Source organism: Corvus cornix, chromosome 9 (genome assembly GCF_000738735.6).
Source record: "Corvus cornix cornix isolate S_Up_H32 chromosome 9, ASM73873v5, whole genome shotgun sequence".
Lineage (NCBI taxonomy): Eukaryota > Metazoa > Chordata > Aves > Passeriformes > Corvidae > Corvus > Corvus cornix.
The window spans coordinates 7,340,648-7,366,478 of NC_046339.1; the positions used below are offsets into that span (position 1 = coordinate 7,340,648).

Below are 25,831 nucleotides of genomic sequence, written 5' to 3' on the forward strand. Positions count from 1 at the left end.
TCCTAAGAGACAGCAAACAGTTTGGGGATTTTCTTTTCTTTCTTATTCAATTTTGTTTTGGTTTCAGTGGGAGTATTTGTTCTTGGTTGAGTTGCTGACAAGTCCTGAGGGACAGGAGAGGATGTGTGTGTCTTGGAATGTAGATGTAGTTGGCATATGGGCCTTATGATGGATGCACAGAATTGAAGAGTGATAATTCATCCAAAATCCCCACTTGTAATATTTTGATGCATTATGACAATATAATCTTTTGTATTAATAACAGATTATAATATGTATATTTATGGAGTAGTGTTTAGCCAGATGAGATTTGCTTATGTAAATTCTACTACCTGTGTTTGAAACTGATAGTGGCTGTTACTTAATGGTGCTCCAAAAAGCACATTGTAGTTTCAGATTTAGGTGGGATTTTGTGTTTGGAGAACTCTCTCAGTGTTTATTTGTTTCCTCTGCATTCTCTCTTGAGGATTTTTAGAAAAATATATTTAATCCAAGAACTCTAGTCTTCTAATTTGGTGATAATAATTTCATTTAGTTGTGTGCCCCTTTATGCAGTCTCAATTTAATGTGTCATTTTCTTCTGCCATACAGAACAGGGATGAGTGAGCGAGAACCAAAATTTTTCTAAAACCAGAAAGAAAGGCTTTATTCTATAAAGCTTAAACAGAAAAGCAAGAGTGACAGGATTTCCGTACAACTACAAGATTATCTTCTTTAAATGTGTAACTCATGTTTGCTCTTTATGGGCAGATTGTTAGACTGTATGTTCAGCTCTCTCAAGAGGCATTTAGGACTTCAAATGCAATAATAAATTAATTTGCAAGATAGAGACAATAATGAGAGATTCTATTTCAAACCAGAGACGTGAAACTTTTGTGGAATTCTCAAACATTAAAAAGCATAAATGACAGCCTTATTTACTTGCGTAAATGAACCCACCAAGGAGGTAAAATACAAGATTGACAGCATTAGGAAGAGAAGCTCCTTTTTTCATCTCCAAAGAGATGTGACTTACATCAGTGTTATTGCCAGCTTTCCTCCACGTCACTTGGCTACCCCAGTCCCCTGAGAGGCCAATGACAACAGAGCAAGGGCAGATGAGAGACCTGGTATGTGCAGGCCTCGCTCTTCCTGAGATAACTGAGGTTACTCCTGGCAACGAGGAGGTGACAGGTTGACACCCATCATCTCAGAAAGGAAACCATTCGTTTACTCAGAGGCCAACACAAAGCTACCAGATGGGAACAGTTTTCTGTCACTGCCTATCAAGGCTGAAGCACAGCTCTCCAGCCTTCTGTGACATCAATTTTATGCTGAGAGCACAGCAGTCTCAAAAAACACTGAAGAGCCATTTACTTGTGAAGTATAAGAAACATCTGTCAGGGGCTAAAAGTGTTAAAGAAATGCTTAACTGTACATTGAGTTGGCAGAATCTTAGGCTCAGACTACAGGAAAAAACATTAGCAGTGAAAGTCCACAAGATTTATCCTAATTTATCAGATTACTTCCTCAGAAAGTCTCCTTTTGAACTGCTCTTCAACAGAAGAACAAATGTGTAGACTTCAATGCTTAATAAAGCTAAAAGCTTCTCCCTGGGGTAATTGAAATTTTTCTATCAAAGGGTAGATAGACCTGGTTGCAGCTGCAACAAAGAAGAAACATATAAAGCCAAGTGGAAAGCAGTTAGACAGCATTGGTGGTGTAGGACCATTGAACATGGTCTTGCTAATTGGAATCTATAGCACAGGACATTCAACTACATGCTGGGCAAATGACCCTGAAAGTTTCAAGTCTATCTAGTATAAAAAAAAAAGTTCAGATGTAAAAATAATCATAGGAATGATGGATTCTGTATCCTTGAATGGGCATAACCAACCAGAGATCTGGGTAACTGGCAAATTTCTTTTTTAAATAAGGCCCTTTGAGTCCCATATATGCATCTACTTTCACAAGCATTTCAAAACCCGTCTTCTAATAATTTCACACAGAGCTTTCAGAGCAGCAATGTTCAAAAGAATGAAAGTAATGAAACACAGCAAAGTTTTACATTTTTATTTCTGTACTTTGGGAAAATTCCTATTGAAGACAGAAGGCAGTTCAAATTGGAATTGCTTTACTGCCAACAAAAATGTGTGACTCTTGATCTAATGAAAAATTAGAGAGATTGAAAAGCAGAAGTAGACTTAGGAAAGATTTCAGTTACAGCAGGATGCAGCCCTTATTGCATTTGTAGTTCAAACTGTGATCTCTAAGGAGATCTAAATTGCTCCGGAGTGTGGAATTTAGGGTATTTGAGACTTTCTTTTCTCAGAGGAACAAGTATGGGTAGCTAAGACATCAGGTTTTATTGTCACGTGCTTAGAAAACATATGTTATTTTAATTTAAGATAAAATGTCATTTAATGATGAAGATGTTAAATTCTTAAAACCCTTGTCACGTGAATTAGAAGTTGCTCAAAATGGTTCCATAAAGTGGAAATTGTGAATTTTTTTGAAGCCCCCAGTCCTGTAAACTGATTTGGATAACCATACTTTTAGTTTATACAGAAAAAGCTGTTGTATTTGTGATTGTTACCAGTATGTAACAACTTCTAAATAGTTGTTTCACATGCTCTGTACCTTTGTGAGCACTAAAGTATTTCTGGGAAGTGAAACAGCTTCAACAGCAAAAGCTGGAATTACACTTCACACTAGCACACAAGGATGTCAGAAGAGGCTACATACAAACCCTGTGTATGTGCTTTGGAGTCCCTCAGAGGTGAAAGACCCATCTGAGAGGTGGAGAATCTTACCTTGGGTGCAAGACCACATTACAGGGCTGGGCTGCTTCCTGTGCAAATACTACTTCATTCCAGCTTATTCCAGTGTCTTGATGGGATGTGGCATTGACTGGGTGCTACAGACACAGGCACACAGTTCAGAGAGTAAAAGAACTGCAACTGAACTCCTGCCCCAGGACAGCAAAAAGTAGATTTTAACTTGGATGCTCAAAATACCAGTTAACCTTATGTTAGATATGAATTAATCTCATGGGTCTATATTGTTCATGTTTGCAACCATCTCTTCTCCCATTCTTTTTTAGTGAGAAAAAGCATGTGAATATCACAGGTGACCATCATGTATTTTCATGTATTCCCCAGAACTGTTCTTTCTCTCTTGGTTTCCCTCATCTATCATTCATTTTATCTATCCTCCTTTCTTACCTCATCTTTTTCATTCATTGAACCTTTTTTCATGGAAGAGTTTTGAATTTTTCTTCCACAGTCATTGGAACTTTTCTTCCTTCTGTTGTTTTTTTTTCACTATTCTTGATTTTCTCTTTCTATCATTTGTCTCCTTCTTGTTTCTTTTTGAGCATATTTCATCCATTTGCACTAATCCTCCTCAGCCCCTTCTTTTGACAGCTCTAATGTAGTTGCAGTCAGCCACTTCTTTTCCACTGTCTAAAGCAGCACTTCAAACATTGAACAGAGGAACTCCCTTCCAAAATCCAGCAGGAAAAGTCCAGGGCTAGACATATGACTCCACTGAGACAAAACAAAACAAGCAGGAGCATACAGCTGTGGTAAGAGCAGGTCAAAGCAACCTCAGCTCTTCAGGCTCAGCTGATGAGCCTTATGGCAATAAATCACTGGTGAAATCACGTGCTGCAGTGTCTAACATGGCCAGACAGCCAACAGCATTTGGCATCAGGGGATCAAATAACTGAAAAAAAAGGAAGTGGAAGCATGCCAAAGGCATGACATCCTGAGCACTCATGCAATAATTTTACTGATGGTCAGTTTTGTTGTATTTATCAGAACGGTCTATTTTATCAACAAAGTAGCTTAATGAGTTCCTTTTTTCATCTCAACAGACAGGCAGTCTGGGAAAACACTATGCTATTAATAGAATGGTATTTTTAGAAAGATGGAAAAAAGAAAAAGGCACGAGTCCAGATTTTATCCCACCCTCTTCAATGGCATCTGTGATACAACTGGAACACACGTACCAGAGGAAGGTCATCTCAGTTGAAAGAGCAATTACAGAAGCCACAGGAAACATTTGAACTTCTTGATAACTCCCTTCATTGAAATATTCTCTGTTCCATATTGCCTCACCCTATCTACCAGCACAGATGGGTTTGAGGGAATGTAGAGTTGCATGACATGAGTTACTAGCTACTTCAATCTTGCTATAATTACTTGCAATCTTTACTTACAGTCTTGCAATAATTACTTGCAATCATCAAAATGTGCATGTTTTATCTCTTAATCTGAGTATTAGTATTTAATTTTTTTAATCAGTGCCTATGACTAAAGTAATAGAAAATGTTCCCCTGATTTTTTTTTGGGAGTTGAATGCAATCCATTTGGGGAGAACAACTGATGATGAGATGCTGATACTGACAGATCAGCATTCTAGTACTTTCTTTGTAAAATGCTTATCTTTGCTCCTAGGACACTCAGGCTCTGTATTTATCTGCAGTTTCTTTACATATACACAAAATGACAAACATACAACAAGCACATATATATGTAATTTATATATACATATAATATATATCTGTTGCTCTACAGGTGGGACTTTTCAGACACCAGAAAATACATCTACACAGAATGCTGTACATTGTTGTTTTGCCAACAGATTTGAAGTAAACTTTCTTCTCAACTCCTTCCTTTCCTGAAGAGCACAGATTAAGCCAACTATTAAGTCATTCTTATATCCTTTCCATTCAGATGCTAAATAAAACACCTGTCTATGTACCTTGCTGTATCAGAGCCTTCAAAAAGTAGAATGGGGTGAGACAGAAACCTGCTTTCAGAACTCTCAACAGCAGAGTGCCTCGAGCTGACAACTGATCTCCTTTTGAAATGAATCTTGTTGTGCTTTAGATTGTATCAGGTAATCCTCTAGGAACATATATAAGCTTTTCAGTTTGTTTGCTGGGTTTCACACAGATGCATTGCTAACTTCCTCCTACCTGTAAGTTCCCTCCTCTCTCTTCCATACTGCATTTCTTCATTGGGATTGATGTGCATCCCTCTGCTACTCCAGGTAGCAGAGGGATGCACTTCGTTTAAGTGCTAATGTTTCGTGTCGTCATGTCCTGTGGCTCTAAATTTCTATACCTCAGATCATGTATTTATGGTAGCAACGTGCCCACTGTCCACCCTCTCTCACAAATTTTGCTCAGGGCTTTATTGCCTCTTTTTTAGAACAGGCCCTGACTTTAAGAAATTAATACTAATATCCAGAATCAGGGATTAAACCTGCACATTTTGATGATTTTAGGAGGTAGCCAGTAATTCATATCACATAAATCTATATTACCTGAAACCCCGCTCTGGTCCAGTCCCACGTTAGAAATGCAGATATCTCTTTATATGACACTGACACTAAAAGTTAGCCCAGGTGCAAAGTCAAAACAAAGATAGTCTGGACTTGCCTGAGAACCAAACAAGGACCAAAATTTGATCAGTTATAAGGAAAAACACTACTTTCCTCTCCTGGTTTCCACTGAAAGTATTCAGAAGACAGAAATTATTTGGATTTATGTGGCTGGCAACAGTGATAGGAAGGATAAAACTCCCAACACTTGTAGTTGAGAACTTCTGTGCTTGGACACCTGAAGTTAATTCAATGGCACGTTTTCCCACACCATTACATCACCATGACTGCAGATGAGCAGGAAGGTCCCTCTGGAGCTTACTGCATTTGCTTCCTGGCTTGGAACAAAGTCAAGAACAAGGTTAGTTTGGACCATCTGCATCCCCACCAGCATTCAAAAGAGGCAGATACAAAGTGATAATGAAAATTAGCAAACCAAGCCAACCCCACGAAAAGTTGGATTATGAGTGGATGAGTTTCCACCCATTGCATAAAGTCCATTAAGCAGCAATGTTCTCATTGGAGTTCATTAAAATTTCAGTGAAATGATTCTGCAGTTTCTTTGCACGGTGCCAGGATGAACACTGAGTTTACAGAAGGCATTTTCTAGTGCTTCTCATTGCTTTTAGAATGACATCAAACTTTTCATTTTATTTTCCTTACTTTCCTGTGCTGCTCCTGACAGAAAGGGGAAGACCAGTCAAGCAATGGTAAGGCAGAAGTTCATCCAGTGTGAAAAAACAAGGTTCATATGTTGTCATTCAGCGTGAAATTACTTTCACATAGTAGTCTGTTGCCTGGATGTATATTTTTTCTTTTGCTGAATATGCACATTATCTTGTGGACTCTGAACAAATGAAACCTGAATGATATTGCTCATGATTACTTCAGCATAAACACAGACTGTAATCAAAACCATTTTTAATATTGGTTCTTGATGTCTTCCTTATATAATTTGATTAGCTCAGTGACTTTTTTCTTTTTTAGATTGCAGTAACAGGAAGTAGAATACAATAGTGAATACCTACTGCATTCTGTGGATTCTTAACACTTTTTGTCCTTCTAAACATAGGACATTTTTAACCCAATACCTGCAAATCACTTTAAGTTCATTTTGTCTAGAAAGATAAATATGAGTGCTATCAGCCGTAATACACAAAAATTAAATTCAGTCCATAGGTTTTTCCCTTTAAAGATAGGTGTAAATAACTGCAAAAGTTCATTTACAATAATAGGAACACTTACGATTTATTCTTTCTCTGACTTCCATACCAGACAGAGGGTTTAAAACTGCACCTCACAACAATGTTTTTACATACACTCACTTAGCACCACCTTTTGTGGGTCCTATCTTCAGAAGCAGTGTCTGCTTACAGTACTTGAAGATGTGGCTGGGCACAGATGTGGGGTTCAGCAAACCTCCAGACAAATATTCATTTACTGGAAAAGGTCAAGAATTCAGTTGTGAAAGGCTGATGAAAAATGGTAGAGATCCTTCTTCAGCTCAATATTCAAATAATGCAAAAATCGCGGTGAAGTACAAAACAAAACAAATCAAAACACAAGTTTTACTAAGGGAGTTTTCTAAAACTACAGGCCCTTTATACAGCCCAACAGGATGATCTGTATTGAGGCCATATGTCTGTAAAGACCAGTGTTGTACTACTGGATATCAGATCCTCTGCTCTACTTGCACAGGTTTACTGGAAGTAAGTTTACAAGTTTCATAGACTTCCTTCTGCTACCCAAGTACAATTTGTAGAACAAAGAAAACATACATGTAAACGAGCAAACTTGGAAGCAGATAATTTTTCAAAAAAACTTCTCCAAGACTTTTGCTGAGTTATAATGTGGTTTTGTCATTTGGTAAGGCATGAGACCAATATAATCTTATCTCATAATATCTTTCAAATATCCCTCTGTGTTGTTTGTCTCCACTAAGAATTAAGGTTGCATAGTAATTTACAGAGCATCTCAGTGCTCCCTGTTTCCTCAGTTTCTGCTAAGGTTGGAAGTCTGTGGATGGATGTCTCTCATAAGCCTTCTGCCAAAATTTCAGAATGAGCAATGGAACCAAAAAGGTTTTTACCCACTTAAATGTGAAGCTAGATTAATTTTTTATCATTATTTTGGTTTTTATGGCATGAGTTGCTAAGTGTCAGCACTTCCTTTCCTGAATGGAATATAAGGCCCAGGTTGTTACATTGTAAGAGCATGAGTCCAAACTTAGTTGACCTTGGGTTTTGCCTATTTTTTTAACAAAATTTGCTAAGAAAGGATGCTTCTGGGTTTTTATGTTACAGAAAGCTAGGAAATATGCTCAGAAAAACAGATAAATGACCCTTGTTCTGGTACCAGAAAAGGCAATCAAAATTAATTGGCAGTAAAATAACTGATAGTTTAAAATGACAACATTTTTTTCAAACAAATTTTCAGCCTACTAGTAGCATAAGAGGGATATCAATGTATGCATCTTTTCATAGCTAAATATAATCTTACTTTATGAGATCACTATTCTGAACAGTTATGTTGTTGATTTTATTGTTGTCTCAGTCTTGCCCAAGTCTGAAAACAGTTAAATTGTTCTGCTTTTGGGTAAGATAAACATTTAACAAAGTCTGATGTCAGAAGGTCCCAGAACGACAATTCCATTGTCACCTTCAGTTACACAGATGATTCCATTAATTCATGTATGAGCTAGAGCATACTCGATATTGATTTAAAAATTGATAGTGATAGGAATCTAAAAATGCCTGTATATTTTTCCTACCTGGATACTTGCAGATTGTGGACAAAAATCACTTTTTCAAAATATTAAAACTCTGCAATGATACTATTTGACTATGAGTTACATCTTCAATGGTTTTATGGCTTTTTCCTGAACCCTCTCTAGTATGTCCACATACTTCCTGAATTTTAGAAAATGGCATTTGGAAGGATGGGGGTGTGGGTTGGTTGTTTATTTGCTGGAATCAATGCTTGCAAAGTTTTCTCTCTTGAAAATGTGGTTTATATTGCTCATACTATATCACCATCATAAATGCTTTTTCCATCCTAAATAAAGTAAGCAGGCTTTATTAACTTTCATTAATTCATTTTGAAAGGCTGTTCCAGAAACCTCCCACTGTAAACTTATTTCCAGACTAAGTTGATTAATGGTCAGTCTATATCTTTTGGGGAGTCTTTTTGCTAGTCATGTTTTCTGTCTTTTATACTTCAGTCTCTCATGAATCATTATCCCCTCTGTGTGCCTTGAAGACAACATCCTAATCCTTCAGTGTTTAATGCTTCACCCTTCATTTTGCTCACTCAAATAAGGGAACTCTTTTTCTGCTCTTTCCAGCCAAGGGTCCCAAGGATACAGAATCCTGCAGCTTCTGACTTCAGGCATGATGCAGCTTGCTCTGCCTCCTGAGTGGAATTTTCAGAGAGGACAGAGAATGTTTCAAGGAGGCTTACCCAAAGCATCTCCTGGACCACATAAGCTCTAGGAAATGAAAGCAGCACTTTCACTGTGGGTGTTGCAAAACGAAACAAAAAAAAAAAGAAATGGAAATGAAAATGAAACCTTACGAAGTCTCATTTAAAAAGTTGTAAATAGCTACTATCAGAGGAATTCTTGAGTTCTTGAATCTGAGTAAAGATCCCCCCTTTTCTTATTTCACTAAATGTTTAAAGCAATTTAATTTAGTAGTTACTCATAATTTACACTTAAGTGGAAACTAAGTTCAGAACAGATTCATCATCTACATTCCGGCTGATGTGCTGCAAACTATATGGCCCACAACCTGCTAGAGCCCTCTTCTACCCCATTTAACCCAGATACAGCAATCTCTCTCAATACTAACATGTAAACAACCCTGTCCCTTTAACCACTATCATCCTCATGCTTCCAGAAAAACAAACTTTATCAGGCAAATTCAGATGCAGACTGCATTGGCTCAAGCCAGTTCTCGTTATCATTGATGCCCAGAACTGTCCCCCACTTTTGCAAATGTGAACACCCAGGCACCTCACATAGTTCTGGGGTAATTTTTCTTTTGTCCGTGTCCTGTTTTTACTCCTAAGGACAGAAGCTCATGCATAGTTTATTTCTGGGTGGGTTGTTTTTTTTAACCCCAGACACCATTTTTTAGCAGTTGACATTAAGACTCTGTGTCTTGGTAGCCGAATAAACAGACCTGTCTATTCAATCTTGGAGTAATGAAAACTTTTGGCATAGAATTTTTGTAGCACAGCTGTTTGCTTCACATTACCTGGTTCCTTACTTTATCCTGGAAAATCCTGAGTGGCCTCTGCCAACAGGAAAAGAGGCACCTTATTTCAAGAAGGTCTCTCTTGTCCATGTGTGGCCTAGGCACCACGGACAGAATAAATTGTGGGTAGTTTATAAAGATTAAAACAAAATTTAGAATAAAAGGTACCCTTCAAAATTTATGTGGAATACATATTATGCAAGAATAAGAATATTCATGCTTGCAGCATGGAAAAAAATGTTCATGTTGTTGAACCCGTATGTTTCCTTTAGTTATGGCACATCAGAATCAGAGAGTCATAGAAATGCTGAGGTTGAAAAAGACCTCCAAGATCATCAGGTCCAACCAACAACTCAGCACTGCCCTGTTGACCACTAAACCATGTCCCCAAGTGCCAGTGCCACACATTCTTTGACCATTTCCACCTCCTTACCCAGTAGCCAGATTTCTCAACACTTTTTGGCCTTTATTATCCAAAATCCTCACCCCTCTGACAGACATGGTTACAACTGGCACAAAAGCAAGATTAACATGAAGAAACTAAAAATAAAAACATCTGATGGATAAAATATCATCATGTCCTCCTGGTCATTTGGGGCTGATGCCCAACGGGAAAGGGCATTTGAGAGCATTGCTATTGTAATGGCCTTAGGCTGACATGGCAGATTCAGATTACATATCGGGAAAAAAATGTCACGGTTAGGGTGGTCAGACATTGGAACAGGTGGCCCACGGAGGTGGTGGTCACCATCCCTGGAGGTGCTTAAGAGGCATTTGCATCTGGCGCTGGGTGATGTGGTTTAGGGGTTACAGTCGTAGTGCTGGGTTGATGGTTGAACTTCATTATCTTAAAGGTCTCTTCCAACCCCGATGATTCTACGGTTCTATATTTAAAACTATTGCAAGAACACACGCATTTGGCACAGGTACAGGCCGTTCATCAGGCTCTGCATGACTAAGCTGATGTGAGCATCCAGCTCACAGCACAATTCGCGTCCCAGTGCGTTGTGAGGCCCAGCACAGCAGAGGCATTTTAAATTTTTTATTGTTTCTCTCGGCAGCAGCACACGAGGAAAGCAGGCAGGCAGGCACGCAGGGCAGCCCGGCCGGGGTGTGAGCAGGGCGGGGCAGGGCGGCGTGAGGGACAAAGCCGAGCTGGCCGCTGGATGTCGAGCACCATCTTGGCCGCCCCGGGCGGCGGCTCAGGAGCCGAAGGTGCCCCCTCAGGCGCGGCCTTTTGAGCGGCGTTCACTGCAAAGCACGGCCCGCCCCGCACCGTGCCCGCCCCGCACCGTCACCGCACGCAGCGCCCGCACCCGCGCCCCGGGCTCCCCCCTCAGCCCCGTGCCGGCGGGCGGAGAGGTAACGGTGGGGAGCCCTTTCCGGGAGCCTTTCCTGCAGGAAACGCCCCGCTCCGCCGGCAGCGGAGAGCCCTCCCCGCAGCGCCCGCCCCGCCCCGCCCCGCCCCGCCCCGCTCCGCTCCGGCGGCTGCCGGCCCGCCCGGAGGAGCAGGAGGGGCCGGAGGCGCGGCCCCGGCGGGCGGGGGGCGGAGGGGGCGGGCGCCGCGCGCTCCCCCCGCGGTGACAGTTTCTAGAAGCTCGTCCCGGCGTCCTTTGCGGCCCCAACATGGAGGAGCTGACGGTGGAAGTGCGCGGCTCCAACGGGGCCTTCTACAAGGTACCGGCGGCGGGGGCGGCGCGGGCGGCTCCGCGCCCGGCGGGGCCGGGGCCGAAGGGCGGCGGGGGAGGGGACGGTGAGCGGGGAAGGTGCCGGGGTGCGGGGGGTTTGGGGCCGGGGGCGGCGGGGATGGAGCGGGGCGGCGGCGGCGGCGGGGGGGCGGCGGTGACGAGGCTGGTGAGGGCTGCGCGCAGGGGAGGTTCGTGTGTGGGGAAGGCAGAGCCCCGGCGGGGCCGGGGGGAGCAGATGCGCTGCGCGGGGATTCCCTGAGCCTTCTTGTTGGGAAGGGTGGGTGGGCGTGTGGGGGGGTTGGTGTTGGAAGATGCAGGGGCTTTTGGGTGGTATGGGGTGAACCGGGGCGATAATAATGATTTTTAAATATTTTAAATATTTATTTTTTTAAGATTTCGGGTTTATTTATGCCTTCAGAAATCTTCTTTCACCATCACCCTCCCTGGAATGCCAGGATGGTACAGGATCAATGCAGAATACTCTCAGCTGTTGCCTGTCAGTCATTTTCCCCTAAGCCTGGCTTCAGATGTTTAAGAATCCCAGCTCTTTTTATGGCAGTAGGCTCCTGTCTTCCTCTCCAGAAGGGCTGATTCCAGCCGGTATTGTGAGCACGCAGCGTGGCTGTGTTCTGGGAGGATTTAATCTCGGGACTCTCTTTAGCTATTGTGCCTAACCACATGCACAGTGTGGTATTGTACAGGCAATACTGCACTTGGTGTGAGGGTGTCCCTTTTAATTCCCTCTCCCTCCCTTCTGAATTTCCTGTGTGCAGCTGTGGATTTGGCTTGGGAATCATGTGGTGATTGTACAGTATGTAGAGGCAGTTGGGTGTAAGGGATTGTAACCAGCTGACTTCAGGAGTTAGTTCTTTCGACTGGCCAAGACAAATGGGAGATATCCTTATGAGGAAAGAATGCAGTGGGAGAAGCTGCATCCCCTTGGTGAGAAACCCTCTGAAAATTTTACCAAAATCAGTAGATAATATATTTTATACATTAGATAAATTTTTGGTTGAACTTGAAGTATCATGCAGAAACGGACATCAGAGTCATTTGCATCTAGAACAGGATACTCCTAAATAGAATGGATTTTCCCCCCTGACCATGAAGAAGCCCAGAATTTAGAAACACTTTTCTTAGCTTTCCATTTTATACCTTGTGGTCTTGGACAACTTTCCAAATGATGGATCAGTTGTTCTTGTGCTTAAGAGGAATTTCACACACATGGGGGTATGAGGTGTGCTGAATTTTTGGACTGAAGGGACCCGTGTACACAGAATTTACTACAATAAACTTGATCTAAAATCTGCAAGGATGACATCTCTCCTAAGTCAGTGGGAATTATCGGACTTGGATTAGCACCATTATGTGTTTTAGCCCTGTGAACAGTGATTTAAAAAAGCAGAAGTTTTAATTAAAAATGACATAATGGCTTTGAGATTAATGAAGTGGGGATTAAGTCCAGGGATGGCATCTTCATGGTGGATGAAGGCAGGTTAGAATGATTGGATGCACAGTAATCAAAGCCCCAACTCAGAGTAATCCACTCTTAATGTGGAGGGGGAAAAAACACACAACCCCCATAAAAAAAAACTTCCCAAACCAAATCATTTAAACAAACACAATTTTAAAAGATTATTCTTGTGAGTTAAATGCAGTGAAGTGTGTGTGTCAGTGACTCCATTTTGTGAGCCTTACTCTTGAGGAAGGCAGAGGTTTTGCATTTGTTTTGGAACTAGGTAACACTCCTAGGTCACTTGCTGTTTAAAGTGACCTAAAGCAAAGAGGTGTGTCAGTCTCTTTTAGGAAGTGTCCTATTTTAGGCACCAGTAGCATTGATCATTACAACATAATGACAAGATGCCCATCTTTTCTAAGCTGTTCTATGGAAGGTGGCAAAAGTTTTCTGAAGAGAAAAAGCAGAATTTGTAAGATGGGATGAGATTTGGTGTTTTCCCTTAGACCAGTCTGATTAATTAGCACGACATAACCCCATGAAAATGAGATCAGAAAGAACCTGCTATGCCAATACAGATAAAAACAACTATGTAAACAATTATGTGAGAGATTTTCTTTTAATGAGTTGTTACTGCGATCTGCAACTTTCCTGCAGTAGAACAAATGTAGTGGTTAAATCTATTGGAGCATTGCAGGGGGTTTTCACTATTTACTAGAGGTATGACCATGGTGGATAGTACTCTATAGTTTCTTTAGTTCCTCTAATAATTGCTCTTCAGTTTTTACAGGGAATTCTTCATAAGTGTAGGTAGAACATACATGATATGTATACACTATGGTTGCAATTAATTAGTATGGGAAATTAATGTTCTTTATTAAAATTCATGCATCATGAAAAGCATTTTGAGTTTTCATGTATCAGTGGACAGTTATGGTAGATCCTAAGATAATTTAAAAAAAATTATAAGAGAAAGCATGTTATGATCTTTTTAAATTTTATGATCTCTTTAATTTTAAACTTGTATTTCTAAATCACCAAACTAATTTGTGATTTCTCGTTTTTTCATTTGCTTTAAAGATGCAATGTAATCTGGAGAGCAGGACAGCATTTACCATATATTTTATTCCATATTCTCAACCATTACACAGCAGAGCCAGTGTTTAGCCACTTCCTGCAGCTCAGAAGACTTTGTATATATCACAATATTGAGTACCCGTTCTCTTTGGAGAGCAGATGGCAGTGGGGTGGGCTCAAAATGGTTGTGGGCTTCTGAAAAATGGGGAGGTTTGTGCTGTGGAACAGGGGAGAACAGACAGGGTTGCTGAAAACCACTGGTTAAGGGTTTGCATATATTAAAGGTGCTGTGAGAGCTTCCTGACAGTAGAAAAGTTGATGCTTTCTAGGTGAGGACTAGATGGCAGAAAAGTTTTTGTCTTTGGGACATTAGAGCAGACTTTTTTTAATGTATGGAATGATCAAAAATGCCTGGATTTCTTTGGCTTCTGAATGTGTTGAAGAGAGTGAAAGCTGAATACTCCCAGCCTTGTCTTGCGTTTTCAGGATGATGCTTCACTGTGTCATTAAGATGATGAAGTAATTCACAGAATCACAGATGGCTGAGGCTGGCAGAGACTGTGGGAGTTCACCTGGTCCACACCTCTGCTCAGGTGGGGCCACCTAAAGCCCGTTGCCCATGCCCAGATGGCTTTTGAATATCTCTGCGAATGCAGACTCTACAACCTCCCAACCAACCTGTGCTTCTGCTCAGTCACTCTCACAGTGGGGAAAAAAAAAAAAAAAAAGTGTTTCCTGACATTCATATAGATATTCCCATGTTCCCATTTGTGCCATTGCCTCTGGACCTGCCAGTTGTGGAGGGTCTTGGAAGAGCAAGACAAAAACTTCTGTTTTACTCAGTGTCTCCATCAGCCTTTATGTGCACACTTATATGCAAATTAAGAGCCTGGTGATTCACATTATTCATGATTTCCCATGTCAGCTTCCCTGAAATAAGTTGGACCTTACAGTAAGACCAAGGTACATAAGTTGAACATCAAATCAATTCCTCTGAGTCTTTCAGTGGCATCTGAACGACTGGAAGATCCATTGTGTTCTTCCTTGTAGGGACTTCGTGCTGGAAAATGGGCTCTGGTGTGCTGCAGGCCCTTGTGTTCTTTAAGTTCTACAGTAGTAGATGTTCAGATTATGCAAGAGGAAAAAAACCCCATGAATTAAAATAGAACTCAGCCTTAATTTACAGGTTCTGAAGTGCTTCCTTGTTGGCCTGTTCCTCTTTCAAGAGGTGCAGTTGTTCTGGTAACAGGACTAAGCAAAGTGCTGGTAGCAGGAGTTGCCATCGGCCTCAAGGCAGACACAAGCCAAAATATTACTAAGGGGAGAAAATTATGAGTGAATAGCATACACCATTTCTCCACATGTAGAGCCAAAGCTTGATGAGCAACTCTGGGAGAGAAAGTTTATGCATCAATAAAAATACAATTATTTTTTAAAATTTTTCTTACAATTTTTAATTGGTGGCTTTGCAAACAGCTTGAGTTGCTCTGAGTGGTTTTTAGCTTGATGGCTATTAAAATAGGAAATTGTCATTAGTAGCGTAGTTTACGCACTTTTCATACCCAATTACTACACCAGGAAACTGTAACTGGAATGACCTTTGTTTTTTCTTTAAAGATCTCGACTGTGTTATAATTCTCAGCATTTTTTTATTACATCTAGCCTTACATCTATATGGGTGGGAAATTTTAGACATTTTAGAGTTGTTCCTGATCAGTTAGTTGAAAGTTGTGTGGAGTCTTGCAAGAAGTAGCTGTAGTCATTGTTGCTCTTGATGAGCTGCTTCTTGAGCCTTTTAGGCTGATAGAAAGGAGATGCCAGAGGGAATGGTTATTGATTGCTGAGGCATGTGATCAGTGGAAGGTGTCTTCCAGAAGTTTAGCCCTTTTGGAGGATGCGTATGAAGCAGTGTAAGTAATGAGTCATGGAGACTTCCATGAGTAAGCCCAAACCAGGGGATTCAGTGCTGAAGCTCTTGCACAACTGTCAGAAGTATCCTTGAATTTACATGTGGTAATTGTGATTGTGGATGGAAATAAGCAGTGATGTCATAAATAAAACTGTGGTTGCTAAAACTGATGTGATAGTTCAGGATATTTTTCTTTCCTGATACCTGCCTGTAATGTTTGTGTTTTGCAGTAAGCCACAGCTGCTTGCTATTATTAGTGCAGCTAATCACTTGTAATGAAAATAATATCAAGTTCAGTCTTTCTTGTCCAGTGGTTTGATTATTTACAAGTTTCCTTTGTTTGCTTTAGTTTCCTTTTTTTTTCCTTTGGGGGCTCAGCATGATCATCATTTAGTAATAATTATTTCATGTGTTTGTTACATGAAACAGTTGTGTTTCAGTGTTAGAAACACTAAGGGTTCTTGCATCTGAAAAGGAGTGAAAGGCTTGGTAATTGGATATAGGCTGCTTGGCCTTTATGTCACTGGTTCAGAAACAGTCCATGGTACCAGATGCTGAAGTGTTTGCTGTTTGAAATTGGTCCAGTAGTGGGTAAGGTGATTTTAATACAGTTTTAGTGTGCAGGTATGCAGGACTCAAAAGCCAGCACAGTGGCTGTCCCTGGAAAGAAAGTTTGCAGCTAAACTAACAGCACCTCATTTTTAGATTAGATCCACCCTACTTGGGGGTCAGATAAACTTACAGAAAGTAGGATAGAGAGGGAACTTGGATTGTGTCTACCTGTTTTACAGATTTTGTGACTTTGCCTAGAACTGGATTTAAAAAAAAAGTTGTGTGTGCATATACACACACAGACATACAGTTCACTCTAAGGGCACTTCAGTAAGTCTTGATCCGTTTATGTTATCAGCAGATCCTAATCCTAAATCCATGGGCAAAACCCAGGTAAAAGGGAAACAGTGTGTGTGGGTGTCTGTTATGAAATGAGGAAGTCTCGGCTGCAGTGATTTTGGTGCAAATGATTGGTTGAGAGTTTCCTGCCCCGTTGTTCACCCTGCACACCCTGTCCAGCCCTGGGCGAGACTGGCTGGTTCTCCCATCCCCTCCCTCTGCAGGTGCTGGTGTTGGGAGCCCGGCTCCTGCCAAGTGAGTGGCAGAGACAGGTCTGAACCCAGGAGCCTGTGGAGCCAGCAGGACATTAATAGCCTGTAGTACAGTACAGTCCCCTGTCCTCCTGAGCTGGGCTGCTCCAGCCAGGGCATACATGGACTGCCAGAGATCCAGCTCACAGCACAAATGGAGTGACTGACACTAATATCTGGACAGGCCAAATCAGAGGTCTGGCAAGATGAAGTCATGTCAGTTTTTCTTCCCCTCTTGCCCTCCACAGATTTGTGTGTCGTATAAAAGACACACAAAGGTTATGTGTAAGCTTACTTGCTGATACTACAAATCCTCACTCTTTTTGTTGCCACTGTGTTTATTGATGATGTATTTGGTGGTCTCCTGTTAGCTCTGCCTCGTCACTGGAGGTACATGGAATGATATGTAGGAACATAGTACTCTTCAAACTCAGATACTGGCGTTACCTGTCTTAGGCAACACTACTAAATTAAATTTCAGTAATGGAGGACCTTGTTCATTAGAGGAAAAGTTAAGGTGATGCATCATTACTTAATTTAGTAGAGAATGTTTTTGATACAGTATCAGGTATGGTTAGTGCAAATCTATTTATATAGGTTACCTCACAAATAAAGAACTCCAAAACTCCCTAATTGAAACTCAGGTTATTTAGTTTTCTGTTTTATGTTCATCACACCTCTTCTGGAGAAATTCTTGTGAATTTATAGGATTTACTATAACTTTTCATGTAAAAAATCTGGTTTGTGTTAGTAAATACTTTAATGTCACACTTTTTTGGTAAAACCTTTTTTTTTTTTTTTTAATTTAATTTAATAATCATAGACTCTATGATGACTTCTTTAAAAACTACACTAAATCGCATCCTGATGCTCATGAAATCTCTTTCTGGTTTTATCTGGAAGTTGTATATACATCTGATCATGTGTATAGTCAGGGTTGAAGGTAGGAAAGTCATATGCAGGAAGTTTTGCTTTCAGAAAATGTTCTAATGATACTTTTGACATCCTTCTTGACAATAATGAAATAATTTCTTAGAAAACTATTTGAAAGTCACATTGAGTTATCATTATTTCTAGTTCTATTACAAATGGACCATACAGTCCATAATACCTCATAGACTGCTGTGTTTCAGTTGCTGTAAATGTGATTTCATCCCCACAGCTGTAGAGAAATTGATAATAGTAGGAAGTAATTGTACAGTTAGACTTTGATCAGACTTTTCAGACCTCACAACAATGAAATTAAGTAATAATTATATAATTTTATTTAATACTTTACATATGTGCAATTGTGACCTGAAGTGCATACTTGATAGGTGTTATGCTTGATTATACTAGGGAGTGAAAGAGTTTGGGAATACCAAGTGAAAAAGCTGTGCAGGTAATTCCAAGGCAGTTGCTGCCTACGTGTCTGCCAGCAGTGAGTCTGCATTACATTCTCCTGTGGGAGGGAAGAGCAGTGTGCATGCACACTTTGAACTGAAAGACTTCCTTCTGTGAAGGAGTTCCTGAAACCCACATGGTGTTGTAAAATGTACACACTCTTTATTGGAATTTGTACTTTAGATTTTATTAAAAATTGTCCCAGGTTTCTGTTTATGCAGCTGATGTTTGTGCAGTGTCAGCTGTTGGGCTGCTGAGAGCCGCATCTCTGCATTACTGTTCCACTTCAGCTTTGGCATTCTTCAGTGGGACCCTAGCTTGAAAATTGGTTGCAACTGTTAAACCTGTGTGTGACTTACACAGAAACCCACACTTCACCTGGTAATGGGCTAATTGTCTTAAATCCTCAAAAGTCAATGCAGTTGGATTCCTTTTCTTCACTTCTTTTGTTTTATTAATGAAATCTGCAGTCAGTGGATTAATGACTTTCTAAACTCTACCAAGCATTAAGTTCTGAATGTTAATCAGATGTTTTATGGTACCTGAATTGGAATCTCTTTTGATTCTGAAGTTGTGCTTTTTAGCAAAGGAAAGAACTGAATTCAGTTCTGCAGAATAAAATTTTAGCTACTATAGGCTGACCTTAGAAACACGTTGAGTACTGTGAGAACACAACAGTAACAAAAGACCAGATTCAGCTATGAAATAAGTGAAGTAAAGCAGCATAATGAGGCAGAGACTAGTATGGAATCACAGACTCTTGGAATGCAGATAAATGGCTGTCTCTGGTAGGGAGTTAATCTCTCCCTGTAAATGCTGTTGTCTCTTGATAAGTTGTCATGTAGCAGAATGCTGGACTGCATGAAATTGATTCTCAGTGCTGTGACTTCAATGTTTTGTCCCTGTATAGAGTTTGGATGAATTGTAGCAGAGTAATTCCTGTTTTGTGCACTGTATGCCATGTTAATTTGTCCCCATGCTGGGGCATGTTTGAAGGGAACTCTTGGTAGCATAAATTTGGGAGAAGTTCTGCTTTATCTCTGTTGCTGGCTTACACATGCTTTAGGCAGTAAAATTTTTTATGCTCTTTACATGTTTAAACAGACATAACTTTATACTCCCATCCAGTTTCCTTGAAACTGAAAGTCCCTGATTCTGGGTGTATTTTACTGTCAACTTTTTCACTTGCTTACCTTTCAAAGAAGAAGATTTGCCTGCCTTCCCTTGCAGTGGCAGGATGGCCTTTGAGAGGGCTTATTTTATTAGGAGCACACTAGGTGGTTCAACAAGATGATTTCTGGTGACCTGCTTTGTTGAGGGTTACCAGTGTGCTTTCGGCTAGAACCAGTCTTTTGTGTTGCTGACAGATGGGTTTGAGGGAAGCCCAGGGAGCAGAAAAGCAGGTTTTGAGCAAATGCTTTCAGAGCACTGACCGAGTATGAGCTCAGGTAAAAGGAGATTTGTTTTTATAGGCCCTTTGCAGCCAGCTGTCAGTGTGGGCTCCTTTACTGTCTGTCATTACATGGAGGGATCTACTGTGTCAAAATTTATCTTTCCCTGAGCTGACACATAATACCTCAGTGTAGGGCTAGTTGCTCCTTGCACAGCTGAAATATTCTTCGTCCTCCTCAGCTGGCAGTTTCTTAAGGGGATATAATCCATTCAGCAGATTCCTGGAACTTGTCTTAACCTAGCTATGCAGCTTTCTTACTCCTTTAAGAACTGCAGGGTTCTCCTTGACCACCTCTACTTGGGAAATACCAGGCTGGAGCAAAGGCAGGAGTAATGTTCCTTTTATCTTTTTTTTTTTACTATTATTTTTTTCAGCATGCCTACCTTTCATAATAGAGAAATGTAGCAGCCTAATTTTTGCATGGATACATGGGTATAACTCAGTGAGGTTGATCTTTGTCTTTAGGTTTTTGGCACAATCAATGCCCCCTACATATAAGCACAAAAAATCCATGAAATACTGTATTCTCTTTGTTTTCCTGGGAGGTCCTACAGGCATTTGGCCTCATCCAGTCCCAATTTAGTACCTGAAAGATGATACCATAACTAGCTGTGTGGCAGCCTCTCCTGCCAAGTGTGATTCAAACTGGCCGCTGTACTGCTCAGAGGGACAGTTGTTTAGGATTCAGTTTGTGTTGGGAAGAACACCAATGAAGCAAATAGTGCTGTGCACAGCCATTTGAATAACTGCTCTTGCCTGGACCTCTCTCATTTTGTTCCTGTAAAACACCTGTGCACAGCTGTGGGTAAAGTAAGAAACTCTGGATAGGGAGTTCAGTTGTAAATGTGCTGGTCAGATTTGAGCAGTCATTGGGAGCAATCCCTGTGCTCTGCACGTCTTGGAATAGGCAGCTAAGAATATCATCAACCTCGTGCAAAGAGTGGGAGTGTGTCTTGGAGCTTTCCTAAATTGGAACCTCAGTGTTAGTGGTGGTTTTGGCTCAGTTTCAGGCTGTATTGAAATTGGTGCCTTTTTGATTTCACATGCATTCTTGTAACAAAAATGTTTTTATTTTAGGGATTTATCAAAGATGTTCATGAGGACTCCCTCACAGTTGTATTTGAAAACAAGTAAGTATTTTATTTTTTAAAATAATCATTTGAATATTAGGTTATTTCAGTTTTGTGCTTCTGCTGATGTTTTTTGTTTAATTGTTTTGCCTTTAAGAGGAAGCAGATTTCATTAGATACAGTTCTAGAAGTACAGGCTCACTATTCTGTTCAGCTTCCATGAACTGCCTTCTTGAATCTGTATAGGATTCAGCTCATCAGTTACACAGTCCTGTACATCAGTCTGTACATTCTTTGATATCTTTAGTGATGCCCATAGATGTGACAGCCAAATTTAATTAACATAGGAATCAGTGGCACAGGCTTGATACTCTTACACAAAAGCAGAAAAAGGTGAAAAATACCAAAGTACTTAAATCAGCCATTCTTTGTCTACTCTCTGGAATGCTGTTCACTATTCTCAACCAGAGAAAAGTAAAAATATCCTGATGGTGATTTTTTTCTTTTAACTATTAGGAAGATAAATATACATGTATATCCAGTCAAAAGACCTGGTGAGTGGAAAAGAGTGCAGATCTGTTAGCAAATCTTGAAGAAGAATTATCCATGAGGCCCATTTCATTTAATATATAAACACAGCAGTGCTGCTAGGAACTCGTTGTGGCAAGCCAAGGATAATCCATGGGATAGTAAAGTACAAATGAGTACCTGTTGTTCAGCATTCTGGCTGATAGCTCTGTGGATTACCTGGGAGATTCCAGTGCTAATTCCAAATACTCTGTGAGCTACGCACTCTTTCCTGTTTCCCTTCCAGTTACTAGGTGGAGATCCTATAAAATGTGTCTGCTTTTGATGTGAAAATTGTTAGTAACCTTTGCCACCTCTAGCCTGTAGATCAGTTTTGAGCCTTTCTTCAAGAAAGATTGCTGGGTAATAAAGGTAATACTAGGGAGTGTGCAAGTGTGTCCTTATAAACAGCGTTTATAATCCCAGGTGTGTATGTGTGTGTACATATATACATGTGTGTAAAAATAAATCCTTTGGGGGGGGGACATAAGTAATCCTGGGGTTTACTCTGCAAAACCCAGCGTTTGTTTCTTTCTAGCCTGTGTTTTCTAGTCCTTATTTTATGAAAACAGTTAGAAGATGAGGTGGCAACCATGATTTATACTAACACTGAGGTGGTTATGGAAGCTGTATCTGTCTCCTAGGTTTTCATACCCTCACCCCAAAACCCAACAAACAGAAAAAAAATTAAACCCTTCATCTTATCCATGGTCTGAGAAGATGTGACAAATCTTCAGTTTCATCTTCAACATCCATATTACTTTATAAAGAAAAGTAATTACTTCTCTTTGCATTCAAAGTATATACTTTCATATCAGAAACCACGTAAGCTAAAGGAAGTGCCAGGGGTTTGCAGCAGGAGTGGAATTGTTGGCAAACGCATTTCTAGTATTTAGTATCCATATCATCCATGTGTTTTACAGAAAGTCTGGCAGCAGCAGCCATGTTTCAAAAAGGATGGGCTGCAGCATATGTGGAGTGTTCTCTTGACTAAAAATAGATCTGATCAGGATGGGTGTACACAGCCATTTATTCTGTGACGTAAATCTGATCAATTCTTATGCTTTTTATGGAGTTAAATTCGTCAGGGCTTTAGTGGAACCGAAGTTGGCAAGAGTGACCTGCGCTGAGAGCATCAGTGTTGTGATAGTGATTATCACTAGCAAATACACTTGTCTACCCCACAATAGGCAGTCTAAACTGTCACTTTGCACATTCTGCTGTTAGCCAGTCTTAATCTACAGCTGTTGTAAGGTTCCCAAAGTTAAGTGTACCAGCACAGACTGCTAATGATGATTTTGTGGCCATAGCAACACGCAGTCTCTGAGCAGGTAGCCTTAATTCTTTTAAGAGACATTTTCTGGGGTTAAGGAGGCAAAGGAATGAATGTGGAAGCTTCAGGAACTGGAAACTTTTATTACTGTTAGATAGAAAATTGGATCTTGAGGTGCAGTTTCATAGAGGCTCATTGGAGTTTGAAGCAGCTGTATTGAAGGAGAGGCTTCTGTGTTGTAAGAAGCAAGAACCTCCCTTTATTGTGATTGGTACCCTGTAGTTCAAGCATTAGTTCTGTCAGATTGTCTTAGTAGGTAGTTTGCAGCCCATCACAAGTAATTTCTTAAAACATCTTGTTTTGTATCTCACCAGTGAGATGCTCCAATTCTGGACTTAAAAAGTTTTGCTACCAAAACCTGGACTCATACTCTGGGATCTGAGCCTTCTGTGCCCTTTTCCACTGTGCACTTCCTTCACTGGCAGGGAGAGGAAGGAAAAACCCAAACCATGAGATTAGTAACCGTTATATTTGCAACGAGGGCAGTTTAATTGCAACTGAATTTTTTTGCCAGCCTCCTTCACCATTTCTCAGAAATAGAATGTGATTTGATTAACATTTTGTAGCCAAAATACTTTCCAGCCTCAACAAAAGCTATCCGTGTCAGAGAATCCTTAAGGATGGAAGGGCTTATGCTTGATCCTCTGAGATGAAATCCAGCTATTAGTCCTGCACCACAACGTTCACCACTAAACCATGTGGCCAAGTGCCACATCTGTGTGCCTTTGAACACCTCTGGGAATGGAGATTCCACCACCTCCTTGGGTAGCCCATTCCAGTGTCTGACCACCTTTGTAGTGAAGAGATTTCTCCTAGTATCAGCCTAAATCTCCCTGGCACAACTTGACACCATTTCTTTTCAGGTCCCTCTGAGCTTCCTTTTCTCCAGGCTGAGCCCCCCCAGCTCCCTCAGCTGCTCCTCATCAGATCTATGCCCCAGACCATTCACCAGCATCCTAGCCCTTCTCTGAATGTGTTCCAGCACCTCAGTAATAATCTTCATGCATTTTTGTTCTTTTTCGAACTATAATTGAAAGAAAAATTTTATTGTAATGTCTAGATTAAAACTATATGATACGTAACATCTTTATTAAGTGAGGTACTTGAGTGTAAGCTGTCTTTTCAGACCAAGCATGTAAATGTATCCATCTTCTTACCTAGAAAGTTGCAGAAGTGCCCTTTGCTCCTCATGCTCAGGCTCGTTCCACTAATGTAGGCTGCTCTGTCTGCAGGTTGTTATAAGTAAGCAAAGCAAATGACTTGCAGTAATCCTTACTGTTGCAAGTTGGTTGGTTCTGATTCTGTTGGTGTCTAATGTGAATCAGATGGGCAGAAATGGTGGACATTGCAATACTTTGACAGATACCGTTAAAAGTCCCTCAGATACTCTAAATTAATAGGGGTTTTGTGAAGGGTCTTTTTTCCCCTGATTTTATGTCAAGCTGTGTAGAGTCTTTAGTTGGATTTCTGACTAAGAGCGAGGAACAGCTGATGGCATTCTGTGACATTCACAGAGTAGAAGGAAAAGGAATTTCAGGGGAGCACAGTGGATTTAATTGCTCCAGTAGTCTTCATAGAATGCGCTGAAAACATACAGTTCTACAAATAAAATACTTCTGTAGAGCCAACTAAAGTAAAATAAATAGTCTTGCTGTACAAGAAAGTCAACCTTTATTTTGTATGCCTAGAAGTAATTGGTATTGATAGGCAGATATAAAGATATGTTACTGGGGAACATCAGCAAGTTTGCAGGTGGAAAGTTTTGTTAAAGGTCGGAGTCAGATTTTCCTGGAATACATAAAACTTTGGTGGTAAGCAATTGAAATGTTAACTATGAGGAGGAGAAATGGGTGAACCCCATAGTGGACTGCAAAGCTGAGCTCATATCTGTATATGGGCTCTATGACTTGAGCAGTAGGAGCGTTAAGTACATCATATAATATCTTTCACTGGGGTTTTGTGAAAGCCATTAGTTAAATTTTTCAGTTAATTTCAAAATTTTGTCATTAAATATCTTCCCAGAGAATTTTGTCTTGACATGATTATTTTGTTCCTTTGGTTATAAGGTTTGCTTTCTAGCAATAAGGAAACAGGCCTGATTATATGGAAAGAATGAATTTTAGTGAAACTCAGAATTCCAAAACTAAAATGCAGAAAACGATAGGAAAGTTTGAGAATTAATGTGTAATGCTTTTTCAACTTCCAGTTGGCAACCAGAGCGCCAGGTGCCCTTCAATGAAGTCAGGTTACCACCACCCCCTGATATCAAGAAGGAAATCGGTGAAGGAGATGAGGTGGAGGTGAGTGAATGCTCATGACCTGTCCTGGTCTGTAACTGATTGTCCACTCAAGGCAGTGGTGAGGGTTGTAAGGGCATTACCAAGCTGAAGGTTTAAAATGGAGCATGTGTCTACACATGGGTTTATTAGAATTTCAGTGAAGCTGTGACATTTCAGTTTTCCCACAAAACTACCAGTGGAAATTTTTCAAAATCTAAAACTTAAAATAGCAGAGAAGGTTTTAATTCTGACACAAAATCTAGGCAGTTTTCTTTTTTGACCTGGAATGTAAAGTGTTGGAAATCTTTGATATGAAGATGTAAATAAAGCTGCTCTGATAACAAGTTTTAACCCGGATGAAATGTCTGGTACAGTCTCGTAGGAAATTGTGTGAATTACAATGTTCTACAGAGAGAGTGTTAATAGGAGTGATGTACTAAATCTAGAAATCAAAATATGCATGTTCTGCTCTCTGCTCATTGTAGTATCATTAGTGATTTAGTTTAACTTCTGGGTTTTTTTCTGTACTTGTCCCTAAAATCAAAGTAATGAGTTTCCTTTCCTGAGGATACTTCATAGTTTTGGGCAACTATTCTAAGAAATTCTTTCATTTTCAGGTTTATTCTAGGGCAAATGACCAAGAACCTTGTGGCTGGTGGCTGGCAAAAGTTCGAATGATGAAAGGAGAGGTAAATTATTTTAAAACTTAATGATTTCATGCTTTCATGTTGAATACAGTCAATAGAAGTTCTTTGTCATGAAAAAACTCTGAATAAAGTACTACAAATACAAAAAACATGAGAAAAGAGAATTTTGAGTTGAGACCACTTTGGAATGACCTTTGCTGC

General features: G+C 40.4%; 1 protein-coding gene across 2 annotated transcripts in view; it reads left to right on the forward strand.

Moving 5' to 3' along the window:
• Nucleotides 1-11,198: 11,198 nt before the first annotated feature.
• The window catches only part of FXR1 (FMR1 autosomal homolog 1), a 33,683-nt gene continuing 19,050 nt past the window's right edge, over nt 11,199-25,831 (forward strand). For both annotated transcript variants that reach the window (XM_039557003.1, XM_039557004.1), the window contains exons 1-4: nt 11,199-11,303; nt 20,812-20,864; nt 24,911-25,004; nt 25,601-25,672. In XM_039557003.1, the coding sequence (XP_039412937.1) occupies nt 11,253-11,303; nt 20,812-20,864; nt 24,911-25,004; nt 25,601-25,672 (270 nt within the window). In that variant the 5' untranslated portion in view covers nt 11,199-11,252. The remainder of the gene's footprint in view (nt 11,304-20,811; nt 20,865-24,910; nt 25,005-25,600; nt 25,673-25,831) is intronic.